Raw genomic sequence first — 14,202 nt, 5'->3', positions numbered from 1 at the left:
AAATGTGGTAGTTTGGGAGCGCAACAGTGACGAAAACCGGGAGCATGAGAAGCAAGGGCGTCCAGGACGGGAAACCCAGTCCCGGTTGCGTGCTCGTCGCCTTTCTCGTCGCTCTACTTCGCGAGTGCGTCTTAACTCTGACCGAAAAGCATTAAACGGCTTCATGGAACACACATTGTGACTGAAAAAAAAAAAAAATCGTTCCCGCCGCCACTTTAGGCGCTTGTCTTTCTTCCTGTTATTTCTTTCTTACGCTTTTACCGGCCTCTCTGTTCACGTTCAGCAGAATTTATTACAACCACATGTTGCTGTTATCCCGACTGCGGCCTCTCATTGCAGCGCTTCCGCTGCACCCAGAAATCTCCCGGTTCCCCCCTTTCGGGGTCTTACTAACTTAGCAGACTCTCGGTTTTCTGTGTACGTTCCTTTCCGCTCTTTCGCTCCCCCCCCCCCCCCCCCTCAAAAAAAAAACAAGAAAACCGACGACACGCCCACTTTGGTTCTTTCCAACCCCACAGTACTCGTTCAGGCATCCGGCCGTATCGGCTGTCGCGTAGGTTCGCGGCCTGTGCGCCCTTATTTCACTTGCGTTCAGACTTCTCTGCTTTTTTCAAATGCTTTCCATATTAAAAAGACAAAAATACATGGGCCCAAGTAGGCTGTGTGCATTCTTCTCAGTCCATTGTCCAGACAGCGAGTTTCCATATTAACGAGGCATAAATACATTGAAAAAGTTTCGTCCCCAGAAAAACTGTCCATAATTCGGGTACTAGTCCATATTAGCGGGCGTAACGGAGCACGACTGTATATTTGTCCTCCCAAGGAAGTGTACCACCAACGGAATCCACTTCTCCAAATGCCGTTTGCATGTTAGCGGTTCATTCTTTTACACTGTATTGCTTGATGAATGGTTTAAGGATTTTCGGTCCAGACTGCAAGATAACCCTGCTGAAACACGGTCAACTCCACTCATACACGTTCAAGAAAATAACCACAAAACTTCAAAACCGTGCATGTTTATTCGTCCAATCTCGGTAGGGCTTGTAAATGAGCCACAAGAAAGGGCGCCATCTCATGCAAAAATTGGCCGTCGTAACGAGTGTAAAGTGAGTATAACACAGGTTCAATTCAGCGCAATGTACAAAGAAAAAAGAAGGAGAGGCCCAAGGAACTATCGATCGCAGCGTGTATCACTTTCCGACTGTCGTGAAGACCTCATAGTCCAGCACTGAAAAGTTGTAGTCGCCCATGAGCAGGGTGCACGATGCACCCTCGCCGTCGTAGGAGTGCGGCAGATTCGAGTAGCTCTCCATGTTCGCGTTGCAGTGGTTGGCAATGCTCAGGTCCGCCCCTGCCCCGAATATCGGGCCGTACCTGCGACAAAGAACAAACGAGAGTGGCCAAGTCGGCGCTGCCTGACTCATCCGAGCGCTTAAAGAAAAAAAAAAACGCTCGTAACACACTATACGCACGCAGCCTATTTGTTGCAATAATCACGCGTTCTTGTATACGTGCTCGTAGCAATAGCACTGATGCCTCTACGATAATAACTTGCCTAGCGATATACCCAAACCAACAAGTCTGTGTGCAAGAGCACTTTCATATTCGTGAAAGGCAGCCATCGCTTCAAAGTACTGTCACACTCGATATGACTTGCAACGCCCATCAGCGGCCCCGCAGCGCTTCCCGGAATCACGGTGGAGTCGAAGCGGCGCCAGTGAAAACGAATTGGGAACCGATTTTGCTCTTCCAAATGTTAGCGTTCTACCCCGTGTCGTCTGCTCTTGGCAGTATCGAAGTGTGTCGTGCTGTTCAAGCATTAAGGAACCACTGGCGCCTGATTGACGATGCCTTCATGAGAACGCCCAAGGCGCGCGTCGCAATTAGGCCTGCTTACTACCACGGGCGTTTACCACGCTTACACATTGCGCCCGTGATGTAGCAAGTTCGGGGGAACAGTAGCTTGCGTTTCATATTGCCGCGAAACCTTCAAAACTGTATTTGTTGTTTTTTAACAGCCGCCGGCATAAAGGCTTATCACTCTGATTCTGGATCGCGTATCAGTTCCGTAATCTTTGTTTCTTACAGCTCGATGTCGCTAGTCACATCTTTATCAGTTTCGTTGTAGCACAAGATGCACAGAGATCTATCTCGAAGATTCCGGCCACTCGTGTGTCTTTCCACAATGTTCCAGCCTGTGCTGGTAGCTGCTTGCGACGTCATCCAGATTGTTCTGAGCAGCCTTTAAATTGAGCGTTGACGAGTGTGACGGGCATTCTTTGTTCGACGATCGACCAACACGTTTGCTGCTATCGCCGCCGCCGAGTTGCTTAGTTCTTTCGCGGGCGCAAGTCAGCCCAGTAAAGAGTTAATTTCCGTACCATCAAGCCTGTGTCTTCATTTGTGTCATCGACCCTGGTCACCACCACGTGACAATATGCGATTTCGGAGTGCAAAAAACTGTCTATGCGATCAAGGCTTTCCGACTGCGTAGAGCAGATGATGACTTCCAGAACAGCGGAATTATTTCCACTTCGTTTTCAAGCGCGCAGCTTGAAGCACCACCGTGCTTTCGGAAAGCGATGCGGCTACACACTCGCTGGTTGCGAGTCATATTGAGCGCACTGCTTGCTGTAATTAATTGGAAACTACTGTAATTAATGGGAATTACTTAAAAACTGATAGAGCGTCCAAGATGCTTCTCTTGGATATTTTAAATATACATCGGTATTCCATTTTAACTTCTTTTTATTTATTTGGTTTAACGTCCCGAAGCGACTCAGGCTATGAGGGACACTAGTGAATGGATAATTTTAATTATCTAACATGCACTGACTCCGCCCAATTCACTGTGCCAATTGCGTTTCACCTCCGTCGAAGCGCGGTGATTTGAATTTGGCAGCCCTGGCGCCGACTATACTGAACCGGATACACGGGTTCGATTCCAACCACGGCAGCCGCGTTTCGATGGAGGCGAAGCGTAAGACGCGCCCTTGTTCGATTCGACGTTGGTGTACGTTTAAGAGCCCCAGGTAGTCGAAACTGTCTCAAGTCCTCCACTACGTCATCCCGTGCAGCATGAACTGCTTTGAGACGTTAGCTGAAACCAATGAAGCCATTTCTTAAAAGCATGTTCGCAAAAACGTATGCCACAACAGCACAGAATTTTGACCACGACTGCTGATCAATTAAATTAAAATTATGCTCGCTTTATTCAAGATGACATCAACCAGCAATTTTAATAATTATAAAAACTAACCGGCCCCGCCATCATATTGCGAAAAGCTTCCATACCTTAAAAATCTCGTAAATTTTACCATCACTTCACACAGCATGATGTCATTATTAACTGAAATGGCGTCAATCACGCCAAGAGGTTGGCGTCCAATTGTGCGAAAAATTATTTCTAGTCATCTATTTCTTGTGCTTCGAAACAGCGTAACAGTCTTCAGAATGAAATTGCAATCATTTGCGACATTCGTATTGTTCGTGAAACATGAACATCCAGAAAATAAGAAAGATATTGTATGTGCTAGTACGTTTATTTATGTATCTATTTTTTATTTGTGTATTAACTACCCATTCCTGTCCTAAGCACCGCGATATTCAAATAAGCAAACATCATCATATATCAGAATTTGCCGTGCACTCACTCGGGGTGGTGCGAGATGGCGAACATCTTTTTGACAATGTCGAACTTCGTGGGCGGCAGGTCGGCGTTGTTGATGAGCGTGAAGAGGAACGCCTTCTCCGAGGGAATGTAGCGGCCGCGGCCGCCCGTCTTGCCCCACGGCACGTCGCTGAAGCCGCCGCACAGCTGGCCCTGCGACCCCTGCGCACGAAGCGCGCCACTCTGGTCAGGGCGCGCAGTCTGCCCGCACTGAGGCTGACATTTTACGCCACGCGCTATGATCCACGATGCAGCAGTGTCGTTACGAGATCGAGGCGGATTTCTCCCCTTGCAAAGAGGATGTCCGGTATTCGTGATAATATCTGCGTAACTTGTGGACTGCACAAGTGAGCGAACTGCATATAGCGATTTTTGGCATGAACTATCCATACGCAATAACATTACATGCTAACATTTTAACGCGCTGTATTGAGCGCAAGGGTAGGGAGCTTAAGGACATGCCGTAGCGCTATCTCTCGGCAGCGCCCGCATCACGCACTAAGCAAAAGACACGTTTAACTGCTATTTTGCGATGCTTACCCCGGTAGTTCTGTTGCGTGTTAATAAAACTATTTCTTTATTAAATACACGCTGCCGTCTGGGCATGCTTAAGCTTCGCTTGAAGTATTAGGCCCACTCATTGGACACGAAAGCAGTTCACTGAGTGAGCGGGCTGTTGAAATGCTAGTTATAACCACTGCTAGTTATAACCACTGCGACAGTGGTGTGCGCAGACTAGTGCTGTTTGTGCTGTTACGGATCTGACAGAAACGGAGCGTTTTCAGACGGTGCCGGCGGAAGCGACTCTGTTCGAATGCTCCTAGTAGAGTAGGCAAATCAGACGGCGCGAACAAAATTTAGATGCAACTGTGCAGAGGTCTATTTCACGCTGCGGATTTTTGCGCCTTTACAAAGGTAATCGTTATCTAAGCTTAGGGTGGATGTCTGTTTACCACGAACAGAATAATTTTGTTAATCGTTACCTCAACAGATCACAACCTGTAATGTAGCCGACGCTTATTAGCATCCTCGGCCATTTGAAAGTGCAACTATAACACTGCTGAGCCAGCTACAGCAATGATCATGCATGCCATATGCACTGCGCATTATCACATTATCATCGCATTATCATCACATTATTATTATTATTATTATTATTATTATTATTATCAGTGACGATGCAGAACCTTTCAGTCCGTTTCAGAGCAAGTTCCTCTGTCGAACAACAGCGACTTCATTGAGAAAAAGCCGAGACCTCCCGGTTTTCTACCTGCCCTGCTGTGAGACAGTACTGCTCCGTGAAGGCCCCAGCGCCTTTTCCATCCTACCAACAACCAGCTTTCATGCACGTCACTAGTGATAGGCACGAGGCCTTGAACGCGCGCTGGTCCAATACGGACACTACCCATACAAGCCCTTAGCACCAACTCCAGGGCCAAGGTCTCGCTAGCTGAAATGCTTGCTGCACACAGGAGAATGGCCACACGCTTCTTCGCCTATCCTTCGGGTAGAAATGGAAGCTTACGTCGGGTTCCGCCGCGTACGTCCAGCAGTAAGGCACCGAACAATAACCAGACTATGGCAACAGCTTAAATACGCTGACACAACCCCAGCGACGAAGTACAATCAGAATGCACGATGCTTTCCCTGTTGACAAGCAAAAATACATATAGATCATAACTCCACATTTAAGTTTTTAAACGCATAGATTCAAACCAGCGCCTGCTTCAGCAACAGCAAGAACAGTCACGTGATCACGCGATCTCATCTGCATCTCTAGATCGACGCCACCGCCGTGCAATCCCGTTGTGGAGCTGGCGACCAATAGTCACATACCTCGCAAAAATGCCCACAAATGCGTTGATACAACTGTTTTCTGGCACCGCTCGGTGCACTAGCGGCCACCACATCCCTTTGTTTACTGGGGCACCCCCTTAATTCGTAAGGAATTATTTTTTTTTTCATATTGACGGCCACCAAATAACTACTGCATGCTTCCCTTCTGTGCTGAACCATCCCCCCACCCCCCTCATGAATTCAGTTATTAGAAAAACCCTACTAGTGGCTCGTCTTTTGAAGTATCCGGAAAGGGACGTTGGCCAAGCAGGTTGTCGCACCTGTTACCAACGGACTATAGGATGGTCAACTGCTCACACGCAGAAAATTTTTCGCCGCGAAAAAAAAAAATCATGCTAATGCGCCCGAGGTGGCAGTGAGATCACGTGCACTTCCCAGCGAAATGGCTGCGTTTGGTTTGTTAGTCTTCAGCATATTAATTTTAGGGCTGCCTTTCTGCTTTTCCTGTCTAGGTAACTTCTGTCTGTCTAGGTAACTTTCCTGTCTAGGTAACTCAGGGGACTTTGCAAGTCCCCTGAGTTACCTAGAAAGGCAATGTCATGCGCTAATCGCCGATTACTGATGTATTCTCCACCAACCCTTATCCCTAACTGTTCCCAATCCAGGTCTCTGAATACTTCCTCACAGGGAGCGGTGAACAGTACTGGGGAGATCGTATCTGCTTGCCTATAGCGCGTTTTTTATTGGAATTTTATTCCTTTCTTTATATATCGATAATTCTTTTCGGAACCTTTATTCGCAGAACAAGCGCGTGGTAGCGATCACTACAGTGCAGGATTGCTCGTGCCAACCCAAATATGTATCACTGCAGTTGGTAACCTTTGTGACAGACAGTGCCCACGAACAAAAGCACGCGGCCAGTGACATGAAAACTCCAGATTCCGTCGTTTCCAAATTAGAGCTGACAGGCTCAGTACATGAAGGAGCGAGACGGCAAAAAGGCGCGACAGCCAGTGGCCATATGTATGAAATCTCGCATCGAACACGTGCCGTTTCGAAGCGTCTTCTCAGTCTGCGCTCGCTGTGCGGCAGCCCTTCTCGTCTAAGCCTGGAGTACGGACGCTATTGACTGCGCTGCTGTAGAGCAACGGAAACCCAGGCTGGCTTGGCGTGCGGAACACGCGCAGAGGCACGTACGAGGGCGATGACGAAGGTGGGGCTGTGGCCATCGCACAAGTGGTGGAAGGACTCGGCCGAGTAGCCGTGGTTTGAGGCCCTGTACAGCAGCCTCCAGAGCTGCTTGGGAACGCCGTACCACGCATTGAGCACCTGCTGCAGCCGAAGCTTGGGGCCTGTGAGCAGCTGCGAGCCCTGGAAGAGCCGCAGCGATGTGCGCGGCTGCAAGTGGCGCTCCTCCAGATGCGTGAACTTGCTCGGCAGCGCCGCGTACCGGTACCTGCACCAGCCACATTCTGTGTTTATACGCCACGCAGCTGAGCTCCTGTACGGAATCCCACCTTTCCAACGTCAGCTCCATGGGAACAGCACCCGTTGGTTCGACTTCCTCTGCAAACACTTGGCTGTCGATGAGCAAGAGTCGCACATGGTTGATGACCCCGAGCAGTTGCTGGAAACGAACGAACGAACGAAACCAAACACTTCAAGCATGCAGCAAATGTCGCAAACGGCTGAATGCGTCCTTTTATTTTAACTGAAGGATAGAATACGATGAGCAGAAAAAGGTGGTCTCTTTCTTTTTTTTACTTTGGGTCTGCAACTAAATCCGCCATGGTGACGTCGTGTGACCTTCATTGAAATTTCGTACTTCCTGTTTCCACCCTAAGTTATACTGGGTCATCATTTTTTACCTAACACATTCTAAAGATAGTTTTGAACCAGAGCTAATTTATATTATTAATTAATTTCCAATAATTCCCGCGAATAAACAACAAATCACCCTACCAATTACTGCGCAAAAAATTACATTGTGTTAAAATTATTTAACTCTGAAAGTATTTTTTTGGTCTTCTTGCATAAAAAAAAAAATAAGTAAACAGAATAAACTAAACAGTCAACATTCTCCAGACGCGACGCACACATTCTAGCCACCGACCCTGACTTCAGACTGGATACCGGAACCTTGGACTCCCTGCCGAAACAGAAGCGCAATTGCCCTCCCAGGCTCAAAACCAATTTTCCGCACAGCGGCTCCTCTTGAACTTTGTGGAGGAGTCCGGCCTCAGTTGTGCTCTCTAGGCCTGCACTGGCCTACAGGGTCATGTAAAGGGTCATCCACTTCTAGCTATAGCACGCTCACTTTTCAAAGCGCCATCGCATTCGACCCGGCCACGCAATAAAGATTAGTGACAGGCCTCCAAATTTTGCCCAGAAAACATTTTCCTGCATTTTTTCCCTATAATTTACGCAATTAGATAGTGGCAGTAACTGCAGTTCTGTCGCAGAAATTTCAAATTTTGCAGCAGGAAGAATTGAGTTTTGTAGCAGAAAAAATTGTTTCAAACCAAAATCTGGCTTTTGAATCACATAGACAGGGGTTACAGTAAAATTTTGGCAATTGGGGATAGCAACTTATTTTTCAATGGGACTCCAATATTAAACATATGTTGAACTCTACATCCGTGTTTCACCCTTATAGTACTCTTAAAACTTTCAGGGTGATAAACAAATACAAAAATTGCACAAAATGCAAGAATCACAGCCGTGACACCAAAGCCCCCAGGCAATATTCCTTATTTTTCTTTTATCATTCTGAAGGGGTACAAAATTGTGCATCGCTGGTGTTTGATGTTTCCGGCACGAGCTCTTTTCGGGGCGGAAAGCAGGAATCACATACGAAATATTACCAGTAACAGATTTAGTCGTGAACTGGATGTACCGTATTTACTCGCATAATGATCGCACTTTTTTTTTTTAAATACTGACGCAAATTTCGGGGTGCGATCATTACGCGGGGTAAATTTTCTACAAAAAGTTTTTGAGCACCGAAAACGCAAAGTTGCAGGTCAGACGTCTTAGAACATATATCTCGATTACAACCAAAAATAAAAGCTGAGTAAGGCTTACCTTCGCAATAAACACGCACATTAAGCATCACATGGAGTGCACAATGCCCATTTATTTTTTTTCGTCAGTACTCTAATCAAAGTCTGAATCCTCGCCATCCTCGCTTTTACTGCTGGACGACTCATCGGAAACGGCTGTGTCGTCGCTGGGAGCATCTTCACAATCCCACAGGAAGTCATCTTCCGTTCCATCCAAAGCGTTAGATATGCCTGTCTTCTTAAAACTCTTAGCCACTACCTCGTCGGGGATACTGCTCCACGCTTCTGTGATCCACGAGCACAGCATCTCCACGGATGGCCTTCTAATCTTTCCGCTCGGCGTCAAATCATGCTGGCCCATCGCCATCCACTCAGCATAAAGTCGTCGAACGTTGTCCTTGAACGGTTTGTTCAAAGACACGTCGAGAAGCTGCAGCAGAGAAGTCAGGCGCCAGGAATGACTGCAATGTCCGTGCGCAGCTCTTTCAGCTTGGCACGCACGCTGTCCACAAGGTGACCCTAAAACTGTCCAAAACCAGAAGCGAGGGAAGCAGAAATGCTTCTGGTCTTCTTCCCCAAACAGTCTCGATCCAGTCGACCATCAGGTCTGCAGTCATCCACCCTTTCATCTGTGCACGTATATGGATGCCACGGGGAAAGTTTCCCTTCGGAATAGTCTTCCGTTTGAAGATCACGTATGGTGGCAGCTTCCGCCCGTCGGCCGTCACAGCAAGCATGACTGTGCATCGCTGTTTTTCTGCGCCAGACGTCTTCACGAGGACGCTCCGAGCACCCTTCTCGTTCACAGTTGTATTCCGGGGCATGTCGAACGTCAGTGGAGTTTGATCGGCGTTTCCAATTTGCGACATGAGGTAACCTCATTTTTCGCGAAGCCTAGTGACGAAGTGATGGAAGTCTATCACTTTGCTTTCATACGCGGCTGGGAGCCGCTGGCACAACGACGTCCGCCGCCTCAAGGAAAGTCCATTCCGTCGCATAAAGCGAGTCGTCCAACCGGAGCTAGCGCGGAAATCCTTAGCGGCGATTCCCAGCTTCCTGGCAGTTGTGCGCGCCTGCGTCTGTATCATTTCTAATGACACTGCACAACCATCCTTGCGCAGGTCCCTCACGTATTCTAGGACCGCCTCCTCAACACGAGGGAACTTGCCCGTTTTGGGTCCACGGAAAGCCCGCCGTGTCTTGTTCGTAGCCATCAGCTTCTCGCGCTGCTTCTTTCAATAGCGTATCCTCATTTCGTCCACGCCGAAATGCCTACCAGCAGCGCGGTTGCCATGCTCCAGTGCATAGTCGACAGCCTTGAGCTTGAACGCGGCGGTTTAACTGGCATACCGCCCCATGGTGAAATGGCGTAAACTCGCACAAAAACACAAAGCACGCTACGACGCTGCCGAATTGCAAAATGGCGAACGCCGCAAAGCATGGAATCATGAGAACTCCAACGTTACTAGACTAGGTTGGGAACTCGTCGGAATGCATTCGCTGCGGGATGACTGCAGATCAACCACCAGGCGGTTCCATGTTCGGGGTGCGATCATTACGCGGGGAATTTAAAAAATGGAATTTTGACCTCAAAATTCAGGGGTGCGATCATTATGCGAGTAAATACGGTATCTTTATCAAGCTACGGTATCAAAATCTTTATCAAAATACGGTATCTTTATCAAGGTCGTGGGCTATTACAGCCCACGACCGCACAGTAGACCATCGCTTTGACACTATTTGCGCGGCCCGCTCCACGGTCGAGCTGCTGCACTGTACAGGAAAATGGCGCTCTCAGCGTTTCGTGCAAGCTCGGCACGTTCATATGGCTTGGTTAAATTGGGGCTTTATACGTGGGCTAGTAGCCTACGCTATCGCGTCATACCCTTAAAGGCGGAGATGCAATAAACGCCTTTACCACCACCACCTAAAACGCCGGTGAAATTTGATGCGTTTAACGGGACGCTGGTTGTGTTCGATGCAATGCTCGGTCGCCGCAGCCAAAGCTTTCGTTCCAGACTCGGTTCAGCAGCGTTGAACCCGTGTATTTTTTTTTTCTTTGAAGAGCGTAGCTTTGCAGGCGAAATATAAAGCTCTCAAAATCGTGTGTGACCAGGCGGTAACATGGCTGTGCATAGGCTTTTCTTCATGTATTTCTATTCTACTCTCTCTGATTCTATTCATGCACTTTCTCTACTTTCACTCCCACCTTCCTCCCTTCCCTTTCGGCGCGGTTCAGGTGTCCACAGAAACAAGTGTGACAGATACTGTGCGTTTCCCTACCTGTGTATCAATTATTATTATTATTATTCATTCTAAGCATTTTTTTCTCTTTTTTTATATGAATAACAAATTTTTCTTTAAGCATCCATCGGTACGCGTCAGATGCATACAGTCATAGTGAAGACTCGAAACTCAGTGGCAACAATGACCTGTATGCTTGTATGCTTTGTGTCACAATTTACCTCATTGCGATGATCATATTTTGTTTTTGTGTGAGTGGTCTGTTGGGATGTTGAGGAATTTTGTACCAGTTATCTGCACTCTTTTGTCTTTGTTTAGATGTGCCCAGTGCAGGAACGCTATTTGCTGACATAGATTTGAAACCTGAGGCCTCAGACCCCAAAAACGGTGATGCACTGGATCATTCAGTATCAGATGCGCCTTTGAAGAGCTGCTGTCGGCCTATCACTTCTGTGACACCTGTTCCTTCCGGCAGTGACGTGCAACCTGCTGCATCACATTTGGAAGGTAGGAAAGGAAACCAATAGGTAGCCTGGAAAGCAAAAACCAGCAAGACAAGAACTGCTGATTTCAAGGGATCAGAAGCACTGCCAGGCAAGGGCATCCATAGAACTTTTTGCAGGAGAGGGGGGACCCGATAGCATGAGGGTGCACGGGGGAGGGGAGGTAGGTTAGCACCAAGAACATCTATTTGTGGTCTGAACTACGCACTTGAAAGAAAATTTTAAACAGTGCCAGCCTTGTAGGAACACTGAATTTGATTATTGGACAAAGATGCAAAATGCGAAAAGTTTCCATCACTTGGTGAAGAGTAATCAGTCTTGCTGCAGCGGGCTCTTGACACATGCGAGCTGACGAAAAGCACACAACACAATATGCTCACCATTTGAATTCAGCCAGTCAGCCATCCTTGAATAGCAGCTGCGACGACTGGGGCTTTTCTGGACAAATTGTGTGATGACCCAGTCTTGTTCTTCATCACACATTCTTTGTGTACACTCACCATGCAAAGGCCGTCCAGCCTGTCGTTTGTCATTGTTGAGCGTAGCCAAGTTTTTATGCACCTCATTGTGCTGAAGGAGCACTCTACAGTGCAGGTGGTGACTGGCAAGGCCAAAGCCACCTCAATGGCTTTTGCCGCAGCGAGGAAGAATGTCTTGGCCTGAAGCAGAAGTTCAGAGTAACTTACATTGACGAGTCCCCAGTTTTGCTGCGCCATATCTCGTACCATAATATATCCTCTTCCTTGAAGTTATTGATACAGTAAAAGCCTTGGACGTCTTCAACGAGGGCAACAAAATCAACACGGCTCAAATGTTCCATATTTGCTGGGTTAAATAAGGTAGAAGAACTTCGCAGTGCTTTTAGAAAAACGGCGAGCCAAAGAAGCAGTGAAAGAGTACAAGTAACGCACATATAGTGCCATGCGATAGTAATCTTCTGAACTCTGAATCCCGTAGTTGTCTCGGTGGGCTTGATGAGAGGCTTGTCTTGGTAGAAAAGTCAACACGTTCAAGCAATTGGCTGCCTTTAATGAGTTCATATTCGGCAACTCAGTGATATGCTTGCGTACGGTATGGAAGCCCATGGATACACTTTGCAGAACACTGGTAACGGGTTCCAGCAGTGCACTGTACTTCGCTACAATGTGCAAGAAAACGACAAAAGATGAGCTTGTTGTTGCACATTAGAGGATGTGAGCTCATTGCCTAGTTGCAGTGTTCGAGCTTGATTCCTTTGATGCTAGCTCATCGAGCTTTTTGACTATGGCCATGTAATGCTGAGAGAAGAACCTAATTGACTTGTACTTTGCAGACCCGCTTGTTTCACACAACATTGGAATGTTGAGCACCAATTTCCTTTGAAACATGCTCTCACAGAAAAGTTTATAGTTTTCTCGATGATGCCTATTCTGTTTCCTATTTCGAACACCTGATTCAAATCGTTGATCGCGAGATTCAGTTTATGACTTGCGCAGTGGAAGAATAGAAACCTTCAGATGCTCTTTCTGTATTATTCTGTTTCCTCCTGCTTCTTTTCCAGCCATTGTAGGGCACCCATCGTACCCTGTCTAATGAGGTTTGAAAGAATCAGCCCGGCATCAGTTAAAAACTTCAAGATTGCAGCAGCGATGAAAGTAGCGTTTAGTTGTTCCAGCTCTACAAATCCCAAAAACTGCTCTCGAACGCAAACTTCCGTTCCTGGATTGTCAGTGAAGCGAATGTCTATTGACATCTGTTGTTTCCCTGCAATATCTGCAGTTTAGTCCACAAGGACGAAAAAAGAAAATGCTGTGTAAGCTTCGGCTACCATTTGCTCTTTCAGGATGTTGCCACAAATTAAGAGGATCTCGTTCTGGATGCGGATGGAAGGGCACTTGGCATCGCCAGCAGAAGAAGCGAAGTGTTCTTGAAGGCAAGTATCTCCAATTTCGACCCGAAAGCCGAGGAGGTCATTGAAGACCCTACTGTCAGACTGCTTCCCGTGAATTGGCAAGTCATGCGTTGCGCAAAAGAATATGGTGAAAACTATAGGAAATAGTTTCTCGCCGTTCCTTTCAACTTGCTTGCGAAGTGGCTGCTCAGCTGCTGTACAACGGGTAATTCCTTATCCATAAAGTTCTGTGAGGCCGCCATTGCTTTCTGGTGCCGTTGGGGTTTTACGTGATCCCTGCATGCCTTATGCATTTTTTTTTGTAGTTGCTGAAAGCGCGCAAAATAAAACTATCTTGAGTACCCTGGTGAACATTTGGAGGAAATGTAATGCAGAAATGACGAAGGCCGCCTTTCGTTGTAGCTGAATGCGGAAGCTTACAGGTGCAATCCGCCAGCCGTTGGTAGTGAAAAGTCCTCTTGCCAGGTGTTACATCATTCTGAAGTCGTATGTAGCAGCTGGCAACTACGGGTCAGTAAGAAGGCGTAACTTAGAAGAGTCCGGGATGCCAGTGTGCTTAGCTTTGCCTAGAAACTCTCCCAAGTCATATTCTGGAAACAAGTCATGTTGTCAGTGCAGTCTAATCCCATGCAAGGAGAAGGAGAATCATCTGGCTTACTATGTCATGGAAGCTCACTGTTGGTCGAGTCTGCGGTAGCCGCAGGGAGCGAAGCGCAGGCAGAACGACTAAGCAACAAGTTTATTCGGCATGCTGGGCCGTACAGAAGAAGAATAACTCCGAGCGATGTGCTCGCTCGCCTTTTTAACAAGAAAGCAATGCCCCCTCAGCATTGCATCATCACACGTCACAGTCGATCATGCGACACTAGATTCCAGTCACTCACAGTGCAATCACAGGACACTTCAGAGTCACTTCCGTGGAGTTAACGACCTCAGCTACTGTTCGCTGATGACAGCTTGCATCATTTTGGTCAAATGCTTCAATGTTGTTACATGTCACACTAGAATGTTCTGCTGGACAGCTGGCTAACCCTC

The 14,202-nt window shown here is 47.4% G+C and overlaps 1 protein-coding gene across 1 annotated transcript in view; it reads right to left on the bottom strand.

Annotated features, from left to right (window-relative positions):
* Nucleotides 1–1,046: 1,046 nt before the first annotated feature.
* The window catches only part of LOC146206249 (kelch-like protein 20), a 208,613-nt gene continuing 195,457 nt past the window's right edge, over nt 1,047–14,202 (bottom strand). The window contains exons 7-10 of the mRNA XM_084587003.1: nt 6,985–7,094; nt 6,665–6,923; nt 3,654–3,832; nt 1,047–1,374 (exon numbers count right to left, since the gene is read on the bottom strand). Coding sequence (XP_084443129.1) covers nt 1,191–1,374; nt 3,654–3,832; nt 6,665–6,923; nt 6,985–7,094 — 732 coding nt within the window. The 3' untranslated portion in view covers nt 1,047–1,190. The remainder of the gene's footprint in view (nt 1,375–3,653; nt 3,833–6,664; nt 6,924–6,984; nt 7,095–14,202) is intronic.

This window comes from Amblyomma maculatum, chromosome 1, assembly GCF_055883805.1.
Source record: "Amblyomma maculatum isolate TAMU_Amacu chromosome 1, ASM5588380v1, whole genome shotgun sequence".
Taxonomy (NCBI): Eukaryota; Metazoa; Arthropoda; class Arachnida; order Ixodida; family Ixodidae; genus Amblyomma; species Amblyomma maculatum.
The sequence above is the reverse complement of the archived record's forward strand: the minus strand, read 5'-3'. Positions and strand labels throughout refer to the sequence as shown.